At 41.1% G+C, this 26,313-nt stretch overlaps 1 protein-coding gene across 1 annotated transcript in view; it reads right to left on the reverse strand.

Annotated features, from left to right (window-relative positions):
• LOC124597824 (glutamate receptor ionotropic, kainate 2) overlaps nt 1–26,313 on the reverse strand; it is a 353,359-nt gene that overhangs the window by 51,000 nt on the left and 276,046 nt on the right. The window contains exon 13 of the mRNA XM_047135963.1: nt 24,135–24,344. Coding sequence (XP_046991919.1) covers nt 24,135–24,344 — 210 coding nt within the window. The remainder of the gene's footprint in view (nt 1–24,134; nt 24,345–26,313) is intronic.

The following is a 26,313-nucleotide window of genomic DNA, read 5'->3' on the forward strand; positions in this document are numbered from 1 at the left end:
GATGAAGAAAGCCAGTATGGTAGCCTGCCTTATTACAGCGAGGTCCACTGGCTTAGTCGTGGCGAATTATTAAATCGATTTTTTTGCCTACTAGATGAGATAAATATGTTCATGGAAATAAATAACGCGTGTGTTCCTGAATTGAAAGAGCCTTCATGGAAATGTGATCTCGCGTTCTTAGCAGATTTAACTAGCCATCTGAATGCTTTGAACATTTCACTACAAGGTAAGGATCTGCTAAATACTCATTTCATTGATCGACTACGAGCTTTTAAAATGAAATTGACACTTTGGGTGAGTCAGCTGGAAACAGGAAATCTAGCTCATTTTCCTAAATTATCATCCATGCAAGATGTTCACAAAGACTGTGAACGTTATTCACATAGTTTAGTTGCCCTTAAGAAAGAATTTTATCAACGCTTTCAAGATCTGACAGCACTAGACAGTGATTTTGATCTGTTCTCCTCCCCATATTCAGCGAATATTGAAGAGATTCGTCCTGAGCTGCAACTAGAAATTATTGACCTGCAGTGTGACAGAGAATACAGAGACAAATTTCAGAACAAGAAAAACATTTTGGAATTCTACAGACACTTCCCTCAGGATAGACTTCCTCGTTTGCACAAACTGGCGGCTACAATAATATCAGTGTTCGGTTCCACGTATGTTTGTGAACAACTGTTCTCTGCAATGAAATGTAACAAGACGCGCCTGAGAAACGCATTGTCTGATCGAAATTAAACTGCACGCTGCGCCAACAATTACTCCGAACATAGACACTATTGTGAAGGGCAAAAAGTACAAGATAACCGGAATCCCACACTTCAGTGACACCGTTTATTGTGTAACAGTTCATAAATTAATACTAATGTAGAGGCATACACTAAGCTAATAAAATTATGTGGCACGTGTACATTCTCCTTTATTTGTTTCATTTGTCGCAGTAATAATTCGTGAGTGATATCCCTGCAGGTGGCCGCGGATTTACATTGACTGAAGGCAGCTGTTGTGTGCCCCACGTGACTCTCCCCACTCTCCGCTCTGGTCCGGTAGTGGGGGTAGCGTGCTCGCGCCTTCCTGCTCAAAGCTTGCTCCGCGAGCACGTATGTTGTGAAGCCCCGCTTGGCCGCGTTCACACTGCCGGCCGGGCCGAGCCGAGCCTGGCCGGGCCGCCGCCCGCTTCGGTATCAAACACATGGTTTTGAATTGCGGTGTTCACACTGGCGGCCGGGCCGCGCCGACACGGCGTGAGCCTTCCGGAGCCGAGCCGGCGACATCCCGAGTGTTTAATATTGCCGGCGCGAGCCGACCGCAGGCGCGAGCCAGTGGAGCAGCACTACAGCTTCTGCAGTACACGCATCACACGTCTCCCTTCTGCTTTCATCACAAGTGTGACTGCACACGTCTTTTATTTTAAGATGTCACCTCACATTTCACAATCAGTGAGGAAAAATTACGTTTATTGTAATGATACATGCGAAATTACTTTTATTTCATTTATTTAATCTACCGTATTTACATGCATTTACAACAATAGCTTGCCAGCGATCGCGGCATTGCCGCCACTGAATAGTTCGCATTTACTTGTAAACGGACACAGATATGAGTGTCACTGAGGGACGGAAATGCGTCCCTACCAGATGATAATGCATTGTAAAGTCATGCTGTGGCAGTTCCTTATCAGTGGAAATAGAACCACTAAGTCAAAGGGCATTATCTCAAAACTCTTCGCCTATCAATCTGTCTATCTTACAAGGAAATGAAAAGAATTCTGTGAGGTCATCAGCGGCTCCACATGATGAACCATTACCACTGACAAGCGCTGCATCATGAAGAAAAAAGAAGAAAAAAGTTGGAAAATTCTGAAGGAGTATTTCTGCAATTCTTCGTTGAAGGCACAGCAAGACATTACCCAAAATGACGAAGCTAATTACCGGCCGAAGTGGCCATGCGGTTAAAGGCGCTGCAGTCTGGAACCGCAAGACTGCTACGGTCGCAGGTTCGAATCCTGCCTCGGGCATGGATATTTATGATGTCCTTAGGTTAGTTAGGTTTAACTAGTTCTAAGTTCTAAGGGACTAATGACCTCAGCAGTTGAGTCCCATAGTGCTCAGAGCCATTTGAACCATTTTGAACGAAGCTAATTACTTCCTAATGATTCTCAGGAGTCCCATAAACATTCTTCCCCTCAGAGGTAAGCGTTTGTGAAATTTAAAATACAAAAGCATGACTACAATTAATTGGAGGTAGTGAATGCCGTACAAAGTTCTACTGCAAACCAAAAAGTGTGTACTAACGAATCTTACCTTATCGTTATACACTATTTTTCTTCTGCTGTTATACTTCGGCGAAAATTTGTGTTCTGTTTAGAAATTTTGTCTTGAATGCTCTGCAGCACATACTGAAATGTATTATGATTCATTCTGTAATTTGAATAAAATTTTTCAGGATAGTTTTTAAGTTCTTCATATAAAGAAAAAAACTCTCCTAAATGTCTGTCGCTATTTATGGGATGAATCCATAACCTCCTAGTTCTTCTGTACTTCAAAACTCGACGAGTTACTACAGAGTCAAAACGATACCAATAAAAGAGTGAAGACATTGTTCTACACGACAGCACAGACTAGCTAAAGGCGAGCAACTGTTGACTGCAGCTGCGTTTTCTACTGACTTGCTTGTCAGCTGTCGAAGGGTGGGGATTTTTTTAAATTTATTTATTTGGCCTCCCGCCAGCCATTTAGCCAAAGAGTGGGGATTACCTTGACAGTGCAGCGCAGCCCGCCAAGGAAGAAAAAAAAAAAACAATGAAGAACAATGAAACGCACATCTGTGCCGATCTATAGCAGTTTCATTAACTCTCCATTATTTTTTCTGCCAAAGTAGAAAACGAGTCTACAGAATTGCGCTTCAGTTATCTTTTAGTTCGAAATACGAAATGTACATCATACTAATTGTAGGATGTTGATGACAAATAATTGTTTGTCTTTTGTGATGCAACGTGTGGCCAATTATAAAAGCATACCAGATGATTGTCCAGTAGCCGAGGGAAAAATTCTTATACATTTGGATTTATCTAGAGAATGAGACCATTAAAATAATAAGAGGAGCCGGCACTAGGTCTGCGCTGATCACTAGTAATTAGTTTTTATCTGTGCTGCATTATATGACTACACTAAACCAAGCTGTAACCGCGCGAACTCCGTGGCTTGCGGACGCGGCACTGCCGCCACTGAATAGCTCGGATTACTTGAGACCAGAGACAGATATCAGTATCATTATCATTTCAAAAACTTTTTGGTACTTTTAGCTACATTTCATTCCCAACAATGTATGGTCTAAAACGGATCTAACAGTAAGCTACCCGCTACATAACTTTTTCACTACAAGATTTGTAAATCAAGTGCACAACGTTGACAAATAGCATCATTTCACAATGACTGTTAAGAAATATGGAAAGATAAATGATTCAATACGAAGCTAAGATGTTGCACTACCACGTGTACAAAAATCAGATTCTTTAGCCGCATACTTTCTTCAAAATCGGTTGGGAAGCGTTACGAAACTAAGAAATCACGCGAAACGAAAAGTAGACTTTTTCTTTTTTCACGACGTAAGTAACGCTTTTAAGGAAAAAATAAGTTCATAAAACGATGTGGCGAAGTCTTAAATACCGCTAAGAATTTTTAAAACATGAAAATCGGGGAAGTGGATTTTCCCCCATTTCGCCGTCCCGGCTCGGCGCGGCGCGCAATGTGAATGCACTACTCGTCGGCCTGAGCTGGCTAGGCACGAGCCGAGCCAGTACGCGTCAGCCCGGCCCGGCCCGGCCGGCAGTGTGAACGCAGCATTAGCTCATGGTTGACGGCATATAGAAGTTCTGATCTGGTCGTCAATCATGTTTGGGTAGTCAAATGATTAGGCAACCGCTCCTTGCAAGTGGGAAATATGGGGTCGAGCTCCGGTCCGGCACAAATTATTACTGTCATCATTCCTTTATACAATTACTGGTTATCCACATTCGGCAACCACGAGTACGTTTCATGTAGTCATCGCAATGCCTCTTCCATGTCCGAAGGAACTTTGCATCGTAATTGAATAACATAGGCACTGCAATATCGTAGCTCCAGAAAGAATAAGCGTTTTATGGACATGCATGCATGCATGTCCGAAGGAACTTTGTATCGTAAATGAATAACATAGGCACTGCAATTCGTACCTAGAGAAAGAATACGCTTTTTATCGACATATGTCTGGAGACGCTTTAGTTCCAAGTTTATTTTTTACTTCTCTTTATAATCACATTAATCATGAAAAACACGCAGAAACGGATGGTACCAGCACGTTTCCGTACACGAAATGTTGCAAGTACTCTATTTCTTTCGTTTTGTTGGAATGTAGAGTAAGTTCTAAACCAGTTCACTGTCAGTGTCTGCTATCCAACTGAACAAAGGTAATGTTGACACGTGACTTCATTAACGCCTTATGTTGACAGGCGACTAACTTCATTGTTCTACTAGTATCAGGCACCTAGTATCAGCTGTTTAGTGTTCTTAACGGACGTAATTTCCGGTGCAGCGCAGTGAAAGTGTACTTCAATGTGAAGTTGGCATATGTGCGTTAGCGCCGACCGATGTGGCGGAGCGGTTCTAGCCACTTCAGTCTGGAACCGCGCGACCGCTACGGTCGCAGGTTCGAATCCTACCTCAGGCATGGATGTGTGTGATGTCCTTAGGTTAGTTAGGTTTGAGTAGTTCTAAGTTCTAGGGGTCTGATGTCCTCAGATGTTAAGTCCCATAGTGCTCAGAGCCATTTGAACCATTTGAACTAATTAAATTCCAAAAATAAAATAAAATATAAAATAATAATAATAATAATAAAACCAACCACCATAGAGAAACGCTGAATGAAATGCGTTTGGCTGTCAAGAGAGCAATTGGTGATACCTAGAGTGAGTACCATAGCAGAGTGTAGTCAAATGATATTTCACAAACCCAAAGAAATTCTTGTCGTATGTAAAGACTGTTAGTGGCACCAAAGTTAGTCGCCAGTCCTAGCGAATGACACAGGAACTGAAACTGAGGGTAGCAAAGCAAAAGCTGAAATGCTTAACACAGATTTCAAATGTTCCTTTACAAAGAAACACCCAGGAGAACTGCCCCAATCTAACCATCGTAGCACTGAAAATATGAGTGGCAGTGGTGCTGAGAAGTAGCCGAAATCGTTAAAATTGAACATAGCTCCAGAGCCCGAAGAAATTCCTCTCAGCTTCTACACTGAATTTGCGGCTGAGTTAGCTCCTCCTCTAACTAGAATCCGTCGTAGATCTCTTGAACAAAAAACCGTGCTCAGGTCTTGGAAAAAAAGCACAGGCCAGATTCACCTACAAGAAAGGTAGGGGAAATGATACTTAACATCGGTTTATTGCAGATTCTTAGAACATATTCGGAGCATAAACATAATGAGGCATCTTGAACAGAATGACCTCCTCAATGCCAACCAGCATGGATTCCGAAGACATTGATCATGTGAAACCCAATTCACAGTTTCTCACATGACTCACTGAAAGCTTGGGAACACGGCAGTTAGGTGGATGCAGCATCTCTTGATTTCCGAAAAGCATTTGACTCAGTACCACATCTTCGCTTATTGTGAAGAGTACTATCATATGGGGTATCAAGTCAAATTTGTGACTGAATTAAGGGCCTTTTGGTCGTGAGCACGCAGTATGCTTTTCGGATGGAGAGTCATCGTCACATTTAAGTCACTTCACATATATCGCAAGGCAGTGTTTTGGGCCCCTTCCTGTTCATATTGTGCGTAATATCCTATGACTATACCTCGGAGTTTTAGGTTCTAAAAATCTTAAATTAGGTACCGAAAATGGGTTCTACCACTTACAAAAATAGCTTATAAAAATCAGAAAATAGGTGACCAAAACTTGACATTTTACTGCCTAGAAAGATAAATATATTCGCAAAAATCCATATTATATTATTGTCCATGTCCGTAATTACAGTCAAAGTAAATAACTAACACTTTCTCTAGATTTTCCTATGAGAAACTGCATCTCTTGTGTGTTGACAGCACCTTATATGCCGAGAATAAGCGTTCCATGTTAACAGATGTCACTGGAGCATATTTAAATGACGTTATTAGGTGCAATGGGAGCACACACTCATGTTCTGTTGATTTACCGGATAAGATGTCAGCCACTGTACAGAGGGTGGTCGGTCCTGGGGTTTTTTGTAGCACTGTCTTTAGTTTCTCACTAACTTTCATACCAACAGAACCTGGGACCAAGTTGATTTTTTCTCTAACCTCTTCCATTAATCGCAGTTGCGTGTAGACTGTTTTTCCTGAACACTCTAGAGTCTAGAGCTTTAATAAGAGGGACAAAAAATGCATAATGAGATTTTACGAGGTGTGGCTAGAAAAAAACCGGACTAGTACTGGTGAAACAATAAAACGAATGCAATAAGGCTGAACGTCGCGTGGCCTGTCACGTGACTCTCGCTCCACCTACTGCTCGAGTTTCATCTGCCTCCTGCACTCAGTCTGCCCGTGGCGTCTGTTTTAAGTAGTTGACGTTTTGTCTGTGCGTCGGAAAATGTTGAGTGTACAGAAAGAACAGCGTGTTAACATCTAATTTTGTTTCAAACTAGGAAAATCTGCAAGTGAAACGTTTGTAATGTTACAAGTGTACGGCGAAGATTGTTTATCGCGAACACAAGTGTTTGAGTGGTTTAAACGATTTAAAGATGGCCGCGAAGACACCAGTGATGACACTCGCACTGGCAGACCATTGTCAGCAAAAACGGATGCAAACATTGAAAAAATCAGTAAACTTGTTCGACAAGATCGCCGTTTAACAATCAGAGCAGTGTCTGAGTTAACAGGAGTTGACAAGGAAAGTGTTAGGCAGATTCTTCATGAAAGTTTCAACATGAACAAAGTGTGTTCAAAAATGGTTCCAAAGTGTCTCACAATTGAACAGAAGGAACGCCGAAGAATGATTTGTTCTGACATCCTGGAAAACATTGAAAGTGATCCCACCTTCTTACAAAATGTTATTACTTGCGATGAATCGTGGTTTTTTACTTACGATCCCGAAACTAAACGCCAATCGATGCATTGGAAAACTCCTGGTTCTCCACGACAAAAAAAAAGCACGAATGTCAAAATCTAAATTCAAGGCAATGATGATTGTTTTTTTTTTTTTTGACATCAAAGGGATTGTGCACATTGATTGGGTACCAGAGGGACAAACAGTGAATCAGCATTACTACATTAGCGTCCTGGCTACCCTACGTGAGCGAGTACGGAGAAAACGGAACGATTTGTGGAGAAAAAAGTCATGGATCCTTCACCAAGACAATGCCCCAGCTCACAGTGCGTTGTCAGTGAAGACGTTTTTGGCAAAACACAACATTCCCATCTTAGATCATCCACCCTACTCACCTGATTTGGCCCCCTGTGACTTTTTTCTTTTCCCTAAAGTCAAGTCAGCTTTGAAAGGAACTAGATTTGAGACTGTTGAAGCAGTAAAAGAAAAAGCGACGGAAGTAATGTATGGACTTACCGAAAATGATCTGCAGCATTGCTATGAACAGTGGACAATTCGTATGGAGCGGTGTAGAGACCGAGGAGGAGAGTACATTGAAGGAGATAACATGAAATTGTAAATAATTGTAAATAAATGTTTTTTCCAGCATCAGTCCGGTTTTTTTCTAGCCGCACCTCGTATGTATGCAGTGTCGTTGGTAATTGTTGGGTCCTTTAGGAGGTCTTTAGCTGAAGTATTGCTCGGTGCCTCCTCCCGCAATTTAAGAACAAGTGCTCTCTGTAATATTCCACGGCCTCTAGCCACGTTTCCCAGCGAGTAAGTATGGGTTCTGGCGGAAGTGGTACGTTGGGAAGTACCTCTCGAAATAACTGGATTCTTGCAGGTGCTTTAATAAAAACCATTTTGATGGTTGAACTAGCTCATTTACGTGTGGAAATTCGAGACGTATGGTCTCAGCTACACGACTTGTGGCATGGGCAAGACATGTGATACGGAGCGAGGCTGGGTAAAACACTTTCAAGAATTTAACAGCAGCAATTATGCATGCAGCTGCATCAGTGTAGATTGCAAGTACTTTATTTTCCTCTAGACTGTTGGGGAAAAGTAATTTGAAGGCTTTATTAACGAAGTGAGCAATTGTTTCCTGGTTAGTCTTTCTCAGCTCCTTGCTGCAGATCAGATGAGGTACAAGGCGAGTGTTGGGATCTGACTTTCCAACAATCAAGTAAGCCACATGTCGACCTTGTCTGTCAGTTGTCTCATCGACAGAGACCGACATGTATGAATCGCCCATATCTACCCTTATCCTGCTGAATGTATTTTCATATAAAATATCTAAATAGATCTTTGTCTGTGTGAATTCTGATGGAATGCTGCGGTGACAGCATTTCTCTAGAAAAACTGCATTGATTGCTATGTTTGCTGCAACAATGGCTCGACACAGGCCAAGATGAAATTCCTTTTTGTCTGTTGCATTTAGCTTAGTTATAGACGTTTGTTTCGATTTATTCCTTAAGTTTGCCTGGTGCTTAATCACTGCAACATGCTGACTTAAATGCTACCTCTGCTCAGAACATCCTAAAAACAAAAAGAAATGAGAAATAATTTGTCGAAGAATTTACGTACGAGATCTACTTAGCAAAATTAATCTAAATTAAAAGTTTAGAAACAATATTTTTGCATTCCCATGTGTCTAGTCCAAGTGGCAACACTGTTCTCTGAGTGGGTGTAGCATATAGAAGGTTAATATTTTACTTATGTCTTTTTTGCACACATTGCAGTGAATAACTCTTCCGTCTATAGAGAAATCCGGAAATTCTAGTTAACACTGACGAATCAGAGATGATCTGGAGCTGGCTACTTTCGACATGCTCGACTTTCCACTGTCGCTGGGAAATATTTCACCACATCTAAGCAGCACGTTGACCGACTGAATGAAGACAGTGCAGGTGTTTTAAACAGGCTGTTCCGACAGGGCAGGTAGGCGCTGCAGGCGGATCACAAGGCTCTCCGTGCCCTGCCAGCCCATTTGACGGTTCACAGCGAGCAGGGCGGGCTGGAACTGCCTGTCTTATGCTGTTGTCGTCTGACTCACGATTGGCGTTCACGCCCGCGAACAAACCAGTTATCATTCAATTACTGTTTGCCGAGAAGACCAGAAGATTAGTTTTAATCATTTTTTATTTGACTGTATTTTTAAAACTTAGATATTGTCAGCTTCTAGCACGAAATTAGGTATTTTTAGGATTTTCTAAAATGAGGTACAATCAGGTTCTGACATGAATTTAGGTGTTTCAGGTACCACAAAATTACAATTTTCGATAAAATATTTGCGTAATTTTTAGTTGGGAGCACCACGAGAGAAAGTTAGTCATAAAAAATTTTATCTAATTGGATTTCTGAAATTTAGGTACAATCAGGTAATTACCTGAAATTAGGTATTTTTAGGTACTATAAAACTAGTTTTTTCGATCATAAATTGGCGTAGTTCAAGTATGTACAACTTTTATTGCCTTAATTTAATGAGAAACAGAATAGGTTTTTACCTAAAGTCCGACGTCTACCTATGAATATAATGTCAATGAGGCACTGTTTGAATCGACCAACTCATACACTTACCTGGGTGTAACACTTTGTAGGGATATGAAATGGAATGACCACTTAGCCTCAGTCGTAGATAAAGGAGGAGGTAGACTTTTGTTTATTGGCAGAGTACTGTGGCAGTGTATTCAGTCCGTAAGGTAGATTGCTTGCAAATCACTCGTGTGGCCGTTTCTAGAATATTGGTCAACGAAACATGGCTAACAGGGGATATTGAACGTATACTGAGAAGGGCATCAGGATGGATCACACGTTTGATTGATCGTGGGAAAGTATCACAACGATATTGAAGGAACTGAATACTCTTGAAGATAAACATAACCTGTCCCGAGGTAGTTTATTAACATATTTTTAAGAACCGGCTTTAAATGATGATTCTAGTAATATACTACACTTCCTTGCTTATCGCTCACATAGGGATCATGAGTATAAGATTTGAGTAATTACTGCACAAACGGAGGTATACAAACGATCATTCTTTCCGTGCTCCATACGTCATTGGAAATGGAAGAAATCCTAATAAGTGGATCAACGGGATGTACCCTCTGCCATGCAATTCACGGTGGTTTGCAGTATGTAGATGTAGCTGTAGATGATGCCCCACGACTATGATTGATCGGGGATTTGCATCTTCACAGGCATGCGCATTGTGGTAATTTGCTGTGAGATCTTACTACCGTCTGACTACAGCTGAATAAAACACAATTTTCGTGCCATACGCGCTTCACCTTTATTCTCTGTGAGGCATCTTCGGTGGCTGATTGTGTAGACGATTTTCTAAATGTTATGTCCAGTTACATTGTATCAAAACGAGTGTTCAGTTTCAAGTGCTGTGAAATGTGGAAAAAGCCCTAAGTGACAATTATAAGAAGAGGAACGGTACCAAAAACGGAACAGAAACATAATATGTAGAAAATCGTCCACGCAACCTGCCACTGACGATGCCTTGCATATCACTCGTCATAGTTAAAACAGTTCGTATTTCATCAGGTATTGTTTCACAGACATATAATTAGCGGAACGTTCCCTCCAATTTTGATGAATACTGCCTCCTGTAGGAATTTGTGACACTTTTTTTAACAACCTATATTTATGACTACACCCTAGCTGTATCTGTTCCTCTTCACCCACGAAAAATAAGAAAACCGACCGCGAAAGTGTCACACAAACATTTTTAATTTCCCTCTGCACTGAATACCTGACTACGCGCTTTCCCTATATTTGCCATATAGTCTTCGTTGAACTAAGAGCCGCTGAGAGTGTAGTAAGTAACGTCCATTTCAAGGTCGCAGGGTACTTGTTGGTATGCATTAGTTGACACATTTGTGAACAGGTGGATTTACCAGGAAACTGCCAGACTTAACAAAGATATCTATGTAAAGTCCGGAAGCATTTCATACTTGGTGGCAAACGACTAGAAGACTTCCAGAAAACATAATGGTATTAATTAACATTAATAGTAATAGAACTAATTTTAGTAAGCTGCGTGAGGCAAGTAAAACACGCCACTCAAAAAACTTTCAGAACGAGCCAAAATATCGAGGATTGGCTTTCGTTACGTTATGTTGGACAATGTGTTGCAGTCATTAGTACGCCAGTAATTTTTACTTTTACAGCTGCAAAATTATAATACCGAGTTTTTATGGAACTTTTAACATTTCGGCTATACGCCTTGATATTATTTTTCTTTGTTCTGTTTCCTCCGCTGGTCGTTAGCCTGACTGTGAGTAAATGCGAGTGCCATCTGTTGGACGTCTAGCTAACTTTAACAGTTTGCCATGGTAACTGTATATAAATACGAGTTGTCCGGCACATTGTGACATCTGTTGGCTGCTGACGTAACTATCTGAAGTACGTAAATTTAAGATCTGTAGGCTGTCAAGTTTTACACTTTGTAAAATATCTGTATGTATCTCAGATCATTTGTCATAGAAATGCTATAGTGCAATGCTAATGCTTGTGTAGAAATCCATGGAAAAAGCATATACTTTCGTGAGTGGTCAGTACCACATGATAACTTCTTTGGTAATATCTGTTTGTTACATCTGAGACAAAGGCAGCGCGGGAAGTAAATGACGATTTTGGTTCGGCTCTAGTTAACAGATGTCAACGACGATGTGTGCTAAGCATTTTGGTGAATGAGCAATACTGGATAGGCTATTTGTAGATACCAACAGCATTATTCAACGAGTTGCAGTAAGTTTACCCATAAGTGGATTGGCTCACTCATGAAGCTGCAGACGTCGGCAACATCTTATTGCGTATCAGCTAGGACGGTAAAGTGCTGATATACAGTTATATTTCCGTTACACCTTATTTAGACTTAGTAAATTCATACCCATACAACGGACAATACATTGTATCCATACGACATTAAAATGCTTTCTCTGCTCGTGTAGAATACTGATTCTCGAACACAGAATTTGATTCTCTGTTCTGAATTATAGTTATGCCTCATTGCCACATCAGCAATTAATAGCTTGAAGAATCGATCTAAAAGTTTTTCACTTAACTACTTACTTTACCAAAAATTATGTTGCATCGCATTTGGCAAATGATATAGTGAAATTAAGAACAACTAGCCGCCATACTGCACTTACAAAGATGGCGTGGTAATGATTACGGGTATTTGTCCCGATATGATTTCAGACGCGTGAATGGCGTGTGTTCGTACTGATATGTGTGTCAAATTGAATGTTTTTTTGTAATTTTGGTTTGGTTGTGGTGTTTAAAGTGCTGAGAGGTGGTTGCATTGTGACTGAATGTGCGGTGATGAACTGCTTTGCACTCTGGCGTCGGTAGCAGTGGTGCCTATTTAAACTACAGCTTTCTTTGATTTGGTTTTACAACTATGTGTGTGAGTTATTTTGGAGAGGGTATTATTGTAATTTGTTCATGTTTACGAGACAGTAAAAGTCAGGTCCGCAAACAATCATCATAACGTAGTTACATTCAATGATCGATCCTTTGCGGAGGAAAAGAAAAAAATGTTTGTCGTTGCACTGTAGCAATAGTAATTTCCGACATACACAATTAGTCGAGATCATATAAGGATTTCCGCTAACACGACCTTGGTTCAATGCCAGGCCACATGGCTCGCTGTAGGTTTATCAAGCCATAATCTCGGTTTGTTATTGGTCGCTTTAATGTCGTCCATATTTGTTTTAGTTTCGTAGTAAAGAGGTGCTGCTTTCACCGCACTGTGTTCCTCATTACGAATTATCGTGTGTTTCACTTTTTAAATTGCATTGTGAATATGTTGCTTGTATTCTGCATGACTTTTGTTATCATCCATAATAATGGGTGGAATAAATGATTCCATATATTTGTTTCATACAAAACAGAAGCTGAGTTTGTCGGATATTGTTCTGAGGACATTTATTATCACCTACGAATCCTTTTGTAAAGTCTTAAGATTTAAATTGGTTCAAATGGTTCGAATGGCTCTGAGCACTATGGGACTCAACTGCTGCTGAGGTCATTAGTCCCCTAGAACTTAGAACTAGTTAAACCTAACTAACCTAAGGACATCACAAACATCCATGCCCGAGGCAGGATTCGAACCTGCGACCGTAGCGGTCTTGCGGTTCCAGACTGTAGCGCCTTTAACCGCACGGCCACTTCGGTTAAATTCATTTAAATTCATTTAAGTATATTGTTAATATGCTATTTCATTCGTGTTCACATCCGTGTTTTGTACTTTCAAGCATTTAATGAAGTGCTGCAGGTTAACAGCTTTTGAATATTTGATATTCATTTTTAATACATTTGTTACGGAATGAGTACTTATATATATAATTTGAATGGAGTATTAATGCAAAGGAGTGCCCTTTGTAGTATTTCTACGGAGTATGTAGTTACTTTTCCAGTTATCATTATGCAGCAGGCTACGGAATATGTAGTTACTTTTCCAGTCATCATTATGCATCAGGCTACGGAGTATGTAGTTATTTTTCCAGTTATCATTAAGCAGCAAAAGTATTCTTCATCAAAGTACATTATTATACATAGGACTGTGCGGTATCGTGTGAATGTACTTCGACTGTACTGAATGCTATTCCATTTAGTTAACTTAAGTTGTTCATAATTCATTAGTAGAGCCAATGCTGAAAGTATGACAAAGTGTATTATTCGCTCTTAAATTTTTACTGGAGTGAGAGGAATATTTTAATACAATGATTTCTGTTAAACTGTATTGTTTTAGCACCTCTTAATAATGTGTGACCACATTCAGGTGACTAATGTTGCACTTTCAGCGTTTGTAAGAAGGCCTTAGCCACTAATTGCGAGAATGAAAAGCACTTTCAGTTGCAAGAAACAACACCATTTCAAACACAAATAAATAGTCCCTACTCATTCCGTGACAAGATGTAATATAGTTGAATGCCAGTTTTGTCAAAAGCTGCTGACATACAGTTATCCGTTACATAAAGTACGAAAAACGGATGCGAACTAAAATAAAGTAGAACAAGAACGATGTACTTATAACACACATAAATCGACGATTCACTCATGGATTCGTAGGCAGGAACAAATGATCACAGAAGACTATAGTCTACTACGATACCAACTTTCGCCTCACACGAAACAAAAACAAAATGGAATTATTTACTCCACCCAATATTACGGATGCATGCAGAACAAAGTATAATACGGGCAACATATTCAAAATAAAGTTCGAAGATTACAGTATACACTAGAAAACCTTATCAGAAACTAAATGCATTGAAACCAGCTTCTATATCATGTCAGATAATAATGCTTATCTCTTGACATGTGCTAAGATAATATTATTTCCTCTTGATAATGGCCATACGGTCAAAATTTCAGTATTGGATTTTATACATAAATAATTTGAAAGTAAAAGGCGACCACGGTGTCATTTATAAAATTTTACATGACTGTCAACATCAGCTACGAAAAGTTAATCATAGTTTTTTATTGATGTTTCTCGAACATATTACTTTGCAGAGTCGCAAAAACCTTTCGGTCTCAAGGCACGCAGTTTACTACTAGACTATGAGGCGCATCCACAAAGTATAATGAAAAATACTTTCGTCTAAATCACGTACTACGATTTGAAAATGCAAATTTTTGCGCCATATTTACTCGCAATCAAAGTTCATTGTCTTGCTACTAGGAGTGCTACTGTCTGTTTCCACATCGTAGCATGGGCCCTGCACTTACGATGTTTTGGCGTTCTGTGGTTGAGAAAATACTTGATCATGAATTAGAGGTGGTTAGCCATATACAGGGTGATTATAATTAAATTTAAACTTTCGAAGCGCTGTAGAAATAACACCACTGGTCATAATGACGTCAAATTGCTACGGAATATTACCCGGTAAGGGAGAAACGTGTGGCAGAAGAAAAAAGAAGTGTGAAAATTGATCAGTAGATGGCGCTGTATGTGTCAGAATGGTTCAAAAATGGTTCAAATGGCTCTGAGCACTATGCGACTTAACTTCTGAGGTCATCAGTCGCCTAGAACTTAGAACTAATTAAACCTAACTAACCTAAAGACATCACACACACCCATGCCCGAGGCAGGATTCGAACCTGCGACCGTAGCGGTCACGCGGTTCTAGACTGAAGCGCCTTTAACCGCACGGCCACACCGGCCGGCATATGTGTCAGAATACGTAAATTATTATTCTCGAATCAGAAACATACAAATTTAAAGTAGACATACACATCAATAAATATGTACATATATATATACACAAATTGTATTTATATTACATGTGCCCAGTACTTTGCAACCTCCAATTCGCTTGGAGTGACTTGCAGGAGATCAATCTTCGTGCAGGATGTAGGGCACAAAAGACGCTGGAGCATGTGGCTTGTGGTTTGTTCTTGTCCACAATTACAGGACGTATCCTCTGTTATGAAACCCTATATCTTCGGGTTGTCTCTGGATCGTCCAACTCCTGATCGTAATCTGTTTAAAGATTTCCACACCTTCCAGCTCTCGTTGTGTCCAGGTGGTAGTTCTTCAGCTTCTGGCGTCTGCAGGTGAGGCGTCGACTTCTTCCATAACTCCAGCCTTGCCTTCTCTGGTGAAATGGTGAGCTTCTCGGATGTTCTCGGGAAGCTCTTTCGCGATCTCAGCCGTTGCTGTGGTGGATTATGTCCGTGCAGTGGTGGGCACTGTCCTGTTCCACTTTCAGTCTCTCCTTGTTGGCAGCCACTGTTCTGCGTATCCATGGTGGCGCTATTCCAGCCATGCAGTAGAGATTATCAGTTGGGGTAGGTCTTAAGTAACCTGTGATCAACCTGCAGGTTTCGTTGAGAGCAATGTCTACTTGTCTGGCATTTGATGACCTATACCAGACTGGAGAAGCATGCTCAGCAGTAAAAAAGCACAGTGACATTGCAGAACAGCGAATAGTTGTGGATGTGATCCCCACTGTATCCCCGCTAGTTTGCGAATTAGGTTGTTTCGAGCGGAGATCTTCATTTTGGTGTTCTTGCAGTGAGTTTTGAATGTCAGAGTTCTATCGAGAGTGACTCCCAAGTATTTAGGTGCGTGATGATGCTGGAGTTGGATGCCCGACCATGCAATATGTAGCTCACGATTAGCTTCCCTGTTCCTTAAATGAAAGGCACACACTTGTGTCTTCGAAGGGTTTGGTCTGAGTTGGTTCCGATTGTAGTAGCTTGACAGTGTTCTAAGTGCTGTTGTCAGGTTTCTTTCCACTCTTTCAAAGCATGAGCTCTGCGTAGCAAGGGCTAGGTCATCTGCATATAAGAATCTCCTTGTGCTTGGGGTCAATGGCTGGTCGTTGGTATAGATGTTGAAGAGAAGTGGAGCCAAGACCAAATGAAAACACTTGTCATGCGTACGACCCATTGAAGTTACCTCCATTCGCGTCTGCGACGTTCAATGCAGGATCACGCTCTGTTTGTAAAGCTGTGTTATAAGAGTGATGACTGTGCACGTCGCTCTGCAGAAGTTCCGGAAACTGAAGGGTTTGAAAAAAGGCGTTGGTCCGATGACTGCCGTGGGTCTGGAGAAAGTGATTCGGAAATTAGAAAAGACGGTTTCTTTTGGTGTGAAACCTGGTAGAGGGAGGAAACGTATTGATTCGACATCAGTGGAAGCAATGGACACAACTATGCAGGAGGAGACGAGTGGTGATGTGCAAACGTGTAGTGCACGGAGAATTCCCCGAACATTGGCCATTTTTATGGAAGATGGCGCACCTCCGCGCATTGCAAATCCAGTTAAGCAGCTGCTACAGCGCCATTTCGTAAATGCTAGAATTATTAGGTGCCATTTCCCTACAGCCTGGCCGTCCCGATCACCAGACCTTAATCCGTGTGACTTCTGGCTATCTGAAAGATGTTGTGTTCAGTGTCCCGACTGCAAACTTAGCTGCACTGAAGGCACCCATTCCGCAAATCTGAACGTGATCACGAAAAACACTTCAAACAGTTGTGGAACACGCTGTTTCTCGATTTCAACTTGTTGCACAAAACGGTGGACAACATACTGAACATGTTTTGCGCCAGTAACACGGAAATTAATAATCCGATTTGATTTTCATTCATGCTTTTTATGTTGTTTTTGGCCGCAGGACAATGAAAAACCGATGTGAGAGATGCTTTTTATGCGGTCTTTGGCCTCAGGGCAATTAAAAACCGATGTGAGAGATGCTTTTTATTTGGTCTTTGGCTTCAGGTCAATTAAAAACCGATGCTAGAGAAGTTTTTTTTTTGCGGTTTTTGGCCTCAGAACAATTAAAAATCGATTTTTCTCATCCGATGTTATAAGACGTTCCCGTGGTGGATGGGCTTACGCAACTTAAATTATCGCACCTATTTGCACACTGAGTAGTACACTTTATTTTACTGTCAAACTTACACCTTAGGCACTGTTGTATGATTCATTTGTCATTTGTAGTCGACCACTTCTAAAGTATGATGGTTACAGCGCCATCTATTGCTACATTTTGTAACTATTTATTTTTCTTCTGCCATACGTTTTCCCCCATCTCCGATAATATTCCGTTGCAATTTGACATCATTCTGACCAGTGGTGTTATTTCTACGGTGGTTTGAAAGTTTAACTTTAACTATAATCACCCTATATAACAAAGTAATACTTTAACTACGCAAACTATTTTTAAAAAAGGAATACTCCATTAAGTTGCTTGATACTGTACATACTGTGTCTTGAAGCTATCCCCTCTACATGGTATGGAACTGGGGACCTAGAAACGACGGAGAATCTTCGTCCCCGCCGTAGCCTTCAGTGGTTCACAACCTCACAACAGACTACAGCAGTCTACTCACCCCATCGCCGCCCCAGTGCTATTTTACGGTTCAGCCCCAGTTCCCCCCCCCCCCCGCGCTCCCCTCCCCCCCCCCCCCCCCACCCCCTCGCCTCCCGGGAACGCCTCTCACACCAGACGAGTGTAATCCCAAAGTTTGCGTGGTAGAGTAATTATGGTGTACGCGCCCGTGGAGAAAGTGTTTGCGCAGATATCGCCAACATACTCTTACTGAGGCGGAATAAGGGGAACCAGCCCGCATTCGCCGAAGAAAATGGAAAACCGCCTTAAAAACCATCCACAGCACAGGCTGGCGGATTCGTGCCGTGGACCAGCACCCCTTCCCGCCCGGAAAGCAGTGCGTCAGACCACACGACTAACCGAGCGGGCTCCCCTCTACATACTTTTGGAAAGAGCCTTCGATGAGGATTTCAACAACATAAAGTTCGCGTGACTTGATCAAATTCTAAACATATAGTGGCGCCGCAACCACCTGTCTCCACAAACCTCTGCCCTACAGGAACATATGTAAGCAGACACGTAACACATGTACGACAGGCCAGAACTATGATCAGTAAGCCACTGATATTTGGCAGTTTCATTTAATATCGCGTAATAAAGAGTGCTAGTATCGCCTATGCTAGACTTCACATAAATATGACTGCACGTAACATGATGTACGACCACATGTAGAAGTCATTGAATGTGATCTATGATAAAAACTGTTTTGTATCTTAAAGTGAAACGCTCTACATAAAATGTGTTTGAAATACTAGCCTCAAAGCTGCCCACAACAGATGCTGTACTGTAGCTACACTTACTACTGAAATAATTCTTAGATTTCTCTTTAATTGTTCAGTAATTTGAAGCGAGTACTTGATACAGTGCGTTGTAAAATAAATTTTATGTTAACGGCGACAAATTATCTTTTTCATAATGACAACGCAGTGTGATTGCCGTTGTAGCACGTAAAGTAACCTCAGGTGCGAAATGTTTTCCATTATAAAATCTGCTCTGTAAATTCACCAACCCGTAATTGTAGCTCTCAAAGTTATTTGAAATTACGTTCAGTGCAGATTTAAACGTATCATTCAAAACAACAATAGAATTATCATAATCAATATCCAATTATTTCTATTACATTGTCTACGCAAAGATTTTGCTTCTCTAGTTCTTTGGCTTTTAGTCCGACCAGTTGTTTTCTTTTTCGAAGAATGACCCAAAGAAATCGAGTTTTCGTATAACAAACGATGTCGTAACTATTCAGAATGAAGAAACTGAAATTTTGGAATTACTTCAGGTTTCGTGGTAAACGTGTCAAATGAACACAATGGTAGTTTCTTTTATTCTTAGGCAAAACTATGTGAAAAACATGCCAATAAACAACGTCATGGACAGTCTGTGTTTCCCCCAAAGCCTTCGCTACTTCAATGTTTCCTTTCCACTGGTAATATCATCAACGACCTTGAAGTCTGCCCAGTATGCGTGTGTTACGGCAAATGAATCATCTGCAACATTTAAACATGAAAATTCGATTACACGGAACTTTGTTACTTTCGTGTGCCCTTTCTACCATAGTACCTGATCGGTACATGTGGTAGAAGTTGGCAGCAGCTTGAAAGTCAGAGGAACATTTTTCTCATGTGTGAATGTCTACCTCCCTTCACGTGTACGTAAAAGCGTTATTTTATTTTTTTACACATCTATGACAAAGTACCTTTCGAATTACAGAAGGTTCAATTGCCTTCTTGTACAATTAGTATTAAAACACGATACTTCAGTTTAGATGTTCGTATATTAAAATTACGACTCTAGTTTGGATCTGAATGGAGTGTTCATACACACATTAACTAGAAGCCTGCAAGCGCGAGGCCTGCCGGCGTGTCCTACACGCGACTGATGCGACACTGAGAGGGCTAATACGCTTCGCGAACGTTCGCGGAAGTTGCCGAACATTACCGATGCTAATGATAGACGCGTAAGCGCATGTACACTGGCCACGCGACTGCACTAGTGTTAGACGAAATTTATGCTAACGACGAAAAACAAATGTTATGCGAAACATTATTCACTTACACCAAGAAAAGGTTTATTCGCCATTTGTGAATAAAAAGTCTAAACAATAATAGATAAATCTGAAATCCAGTACCTTTTATTGCTCAAATTCTTTGCCATTTATTAAACGAACGTATATTTGTTTCTTTTGAATTAGTTTTCAGAACATCTCTTTTTTTTTCAAACATCTCATATCAAACTCTATTTGATTTTTGAAAGATTTGCCGGTGTGACACTAAAGAAAACACGTTCTACACATGCAATGCACTGCTGGATTCGTCTTTATTTCATGATAACGGAAAATGAGTTTAAGTTCACAACGTTCTTCAAGAAAAATGGGGAAATCATTAATTACACTGCAGTTTTTGGCAAATAATTAATTGTGATTCCACGTTATCATTCCTTCTCAAATCACATTCCAAATAAAATATTCGTTTTAAGTCATTAATATCATTCGAAACCGCGGCCCGATTCCTTTGACATTTCTTTGGATATCAAATGTCTGTGTTTATTGTAAATCTCCCTTGGTCATGGACAGCAATACAGATTGAATGTGGGAAACAATTCGTGCAGTCGCAAATTTTTCTACAGCTGCATGCGGAGCATGCGGGTGTGCCGTGAACATCATACGAGGGTCGTACAATGAGTAATGACCCAAAACTTTTCTAAGAGCCATTAATACGCATAGACAAATGTCCTTGTTGTTGCTTCACATTTAATGTTTGTTTTGTGCGCCGCTTAAGTGTCGAACCGTACTGGCAAATCGCAGAGCCGTAGTACAGTGTCAAAATGGCGTCTACATACGACTCACATTACAAGCAGCGTACTGTTATTGAATTCCTGTTTGCAGAAAAAGAAACCATGGTGAACACCGTAAATGTTTGCGTGTAGTGTATGGCGATGCTTCAGTTGATACGAGTAAAATTAGGCGATGGGTAACGAAAGTTACAGCTTCAGGAAATGCAGGAACAGAGCTCCATGATCAGCCACGCTCGGGGCGTCCTGTCACAGCCACTGCTCCAGACATGCTGACTCTTGCGGATGCCGTTATTCGTCCCGACTAGCGCATCAACTCGACAACGTCTGCAATGATAGAGACTAGGATATTCAAACACGTGCTCACGATGGGTTCCACGAATGCTCAGAATTCAAAGCAAGGCCATTTCATCTGAATTGTTGGAGCGCTTTGAGACCGACGGAGAAGCCTTTCTGTCACGGATCGTTACGGAGGGCGAAATCTGGGAGCACCACTCTCCGCCGGAAACAAAATGGCAGTCCATGGAGTGGCATCATCCTCATTCACCGCAAAAGAGGAAATGTAAGACAAATCCCTTTGCCGGAAAAGTCAAGGTGACAGTCTTCTGGGATTGTGATGGCGTCATTCTCGTGGATGTGATCCCAAGAGGGTCCACCCTCAATTAAGAGGAATACGTGAAGAGTGTGAATGAACTCAAGAACCGTTTCCGAAGTGTTCGATCGGACAAGAATCCAGCAGAAATCTTGCTCCGACACGATGATGCACGCCCAAACACAAGTCTGAGAACCCGGGAACACATGGCCAAATTGGGTTGGACATCATTACCCATCCACCCTGCAGTCCAAACCTGACACCCTCCGGCTTCCATGTCTTTGGGCCGCTTGAAGATTCTCAATGGGGACCACACATTGAAGATGACGAGAGTGTCAGTCATGCAGTGAAAACATGACTGCGCCTACAGGACAAAAACTTTTACCAGGGCGGAATACAAGCTCTTCCACAACGTTGGCGTATGGCTAGAATGTAGAAAAATAGGACACGGAGAAGACATGTTGATGTATGTTGTCACAAAATTCTGACTATTAACGGTAAATATCTTTTGAGAAAAAAATGTGGGGTATTACTTATTGAACGACTATCTTATTAGAAATCATAACCGATGAGGGCTGAGCGTGGAACTGATTGTTCGTTTGAAGCTCACTTTTGTAGGTTTTCCTTGAATAACTCGAAAACTACGGCCTCTAGAGGAAACGTATCTCAGTTCAAAATTTAACTACATTAAAATTCCTATAATAAGATCCTGTTCATGTTTTTCTAGGAAAAATAGTTTGCACGCAGCGAGCGAGAGAATTTGGAAATCTCACTCGTGGATTTTACGAGCTGTATAAAACGGCATCGATACGAGCAGGTGAAATACCCTGTATGTTAAGACATGTACATCTGGCGCCTACTTAAAAAGACTTTCATGAATAATACTGTATATCAGCTGACGTCATTTATCGTATTTATGAATTATGTCTTTCTCAGGTAATGTAAGTAATTGAAGACGGTATTGGTTTCAGAGTTATCTGTCATATCGCAAAGAAAACTGTTTTATCCAATAATCGAATGTGCAAAAATAAACTTGACGAATCTGTAGAGTCACTATCAACAGCGACATTCTTGGGTAGCTTCCGTAGTTAGGGTGTATCCGCCCCGGGACAACCGGGGAAAACCCGGGAATTTTCTCATTCGGGAGAAATCTGAAAAAATGCCTGGAAGTTTTTTTAGAATTCTGCGAATTGTTCATTGCTTTAGTTTTCAATTAAATTTTTGTAATTTTGCTTCGTTAGAACTGATATCTTGCAAACAGTTTTACTTTCGACCGATACTACGGAATAGCACTGCTGCAGTTAAACACAAACGAGAGAATAACATAAAAATAGAACTTACGTTGCAAAGAGTATCCGCGATTTACAACCAAAAAACACACTGCACACCCAGGTATCTGTCGACATCAAAATGTATCGTACTTCGTAGCAACAAACTGCTTTCGATACGTCTTTCTCGTGGGCCTCGTTTCGATGAGCGTGACGCCACAACTGTTGACATTTCTGATAGGTCGCGGGAAAATATTGTGAAAGGTGGTTTGAGAAGCGTTACTTTCAAAGTACTTACTCAAGATGAATTATGTTATGTGTGAGAATGTGTGGTGCATTTCTTAAACCACGGAGCATTAGACTCTCATTCAAAGCTTAGCACTGAAAACTATCCACATACAGAAATTTCGGGCCCAGAAGACCACCCATTTATGCCATTGTTAGAATTTTACTGACAGATTTGTGTTTGATATATCTTAAAGGGTAACACACTCTAAAGAAGACCTACTTTCAAGTTTAGTTTTAGTTGTTTCATTCATTACGAATTATGCAATAACGATGGCAAAAAGTATAATTATCCTTCAAAAAAGTAGGCCTACATTGTGCGTTCGTGAGCACGAAATTGGCTTTTCTTAGGGAAAGTCGAAGTGCTGGACGGAACATGTATTCAGCCAAGTAACCCACGAAGTGTTCTATGTTCAGCGGTGTAATTCATAACCGTACTTGTCAAAAATAATCAGCTGTGGCAGTTTAAGCTGTGCTCTTATAGTCGTGCCTAATTACATCCTCTAAAAAAATAGCAAAAAATTTTTGAGGGCCAATGTTATATTTGAAAACTTAGCTATGCTGTGTGTTTATTAATTTGAACCGTTAACTTTTCCTATTTATGTGTTCACGCTACTTAACAGTGATGTTGCTAGATGCAGACTACATCGCGTGTCATATGTTCTGAATAACTGCTGTCATTGGCTGGTGAGATCACGTGACACAAACTGTGACTGGCTGACGAAAGAGCGCTCCTATCTCGATTCTGGAGCTCCCGTTCTGTATTTGGTGGAATTCGAGTTGTACTTTCGTAATAAGGAAATATGCAGTGGAAACGTTGCCGCGCATCAGAGATCTTTCCAAAACGTTGATTTTTGCCGGCTTTCGTTTCCTAACGAACTGGGGAGTTCTGTGCTGATGTATAAAACATTCACCGTTCGAAGGATCGATAAGTTTTACAGCTTCGAGGGCAAGTATATTGTTACTTAATACGGTAAAAATGTAATTTACCCTGGAAACAAGCGTATTTTCGCCCGGGAAAGATTGTATTTTCATCCGGGAAAAACTGTATTTTTAACCGCGAAGTCCGGAAATTTTCTTTCTTGTCCGCTTATACACACTGTTAGAGAACTGTTTTGGACGCTCTGGTAGGTTTTGTGTTCCCATCTAATCAGAAACGACTGACTGTAAGAAAATTAACAACTGATAACTTAAAATGTTATCAACGTAAGGTGGTCAAAGAACCTGGAATAGCTTACCCTGAAGAACGTCATGGTGGAACCGCTGTCGAGCGTGCCGTAGGATATGTCCGTCTGCCCCGCCAGGTCCTCGGCGTTCTCAATAGGCGTGATCATCCTCTCCACGGTGAGGAAGGCGGCCAGGTTGGCCGTGTACGACGAGATGATGATCAGCGTGAAGAACCACCAGATGCCGCCCACGATGCGCGTCGATGTGGCCTGTGAACCGAGCTCCCGCCTGCACCTACAAGTCTTGCACGATGACGTCATCGCCAGGGACATGTGGATACTTTATGGTGGTAGTATCAGCAATGAAATACAGCAAGTAATCACACAACTGCAGAACTCGTCAGAAAATTACTCGTCTCAGATCGGTCATTGCGTGCGACTCATTCACCGGCGTAATGGTTAGCACACAGGACTCATATTCGGGAGGACGGCGGTTAAAACCCGCGTCCGGCCAACCTGATTTATGTTTCCCGTGATTTCCTTAAGCGCTTCAGGCATATGCCGGGATGGTTCCTTTGAAAGGGCACGACCGATTTCCCTTCCCCAAGTCAACCAACCAAACTGTGACTAAATCCAAAATCCAAAGGATGACGAACATTTTGTTTATAAATTTTCCCCCTTTTGTATAAAAACCGGCACAGTTCTTTTGTCCATTTCCTTCACTGCTGTAGGAATTGATCAGTTAAATATCTCGATAGAATTTAGTGACAGGGAAACGTAGTGAGGTTCTCTATTTCTGCAGGCTTTGTTCCGTAGTAGGGAAACTTCACATAAATTCCCGATAAGAACATTATATTAAGTTGGGTACAGACTTTAAAAGTCTATCACGAGCTTGGCACATATGATGTCATGGTTGATGAGTCTGTTTCTTGCAAAGTTAGAGTCTGTTTCTACTCGGCATGGTACGAGTTTGTCTTATACTTACAACACAGTATTTTTACTTTCGATGGATAGTCCAATTAACTAAAACAGAAAGTCGTTAAATGCCCTCCGTAGGATGTGCAGTCACATATATGGCGTGAGTCAGGAGGAAAATTAGGTGCTTTGAGGTGTGACAGAATTTGTGATTCCGAACACAAAGCGTCATGTGAAAGTACCTCCTATTCTTAATAGTTTGCTAGGAAACTAATGAAAAATGGACAAAGGACAAATGCAAGTGATAGTAAATGAAACATTGGGATCTAACGTCGCGTTTGATTGTGTAAATTTTCTCGCAAAAGGTGATCGAAACGTCCACCCTCAACTGCAGTGCATTTTGCAGCTGTTTTAGACAGCGACTGTGTTGCTGGTCTGAGCTCATTCGTACGGTCCTTCACTTGGACACATGCACGTAAAATACGAGCGAGAGCTTCTTCCTTTGTGTCCACCTGCGCTTGTAGACTTCTCTCGTGAGCCAACCCCACGAACAGTAACCTAATGGAATAAGTAATCTAAAGTAAAGTAATTAATGTAATGTAATGAATCTATTGTAATGTAAATAATCTGAGTTGTTGAATTGCGCATTAAAATGATCAGAAAGGCAACACCATGTAGTCTAATGTCACTTCGTTTGTATTCGCATATGAGTGCTGGTGAAGGAGACAGGCAATTGAGGCCCGTTACTGTCAAACAGCTGTGTTACATACTGTTAAGAAAATGGCTCATGTTCATTTGAAGTTTTTATTCAGAATCACCAATAATATCACCTCTCAAAGCATGTACCTTTTTCTTGAATCACCCCTGTCTACGTAAAAGTATTGAAACATGGTCTTCAAGGTATGAGTGTTTCATGTTTTGGCTGCTTACTGTTTCGGTTGACTACTTAACAGGAATGGTCAAAAGGATAGGAGAGAAATCAGAATTTAAAGTTCTGCCGACGTCAAGGTTATTAGAGATGCACCACAAGCTTGGATTGTGGAAAGGACTCACCCAATAGTTTTCAAAGGAACCGTCGTTATATTTGCCAAAGGGGATTCAGGGAAACTACGGAAAACATAAAACTGTATAACCAGACGGATATTTCAAACAGCGCTTTCTTGAATATAAGGGCAGTGTCTTGACGTCACATTACTCGGCACGAATAGCCACGCGGCAAAGAGCTTGGTGTGCTCTTCAGTTTATACACCGGATTTCAAAGGGAAAATCTGCGTCGGATAACATGTGTCGAGTACTACCGTCTTGGGTATCTTCTAAGCAGATTTATTTTTAATGG

This window comes from Schistocerca americana, chromosome 1 (genome assembly GCF_021461395.2).
Source record: "Schistocerca americana isolate TAMUIC-IGC-003095 chromosome 1, iqSchAmer2.1, whole genome shotgun sequence".
Classification (NCBI taxonomy): domain Eukaryota; kingdom Metazoa; phylum Arthropoda; class Insecta; order Orthoptera; family Acrididae; genus Schistocerca; species Schistocerca americana.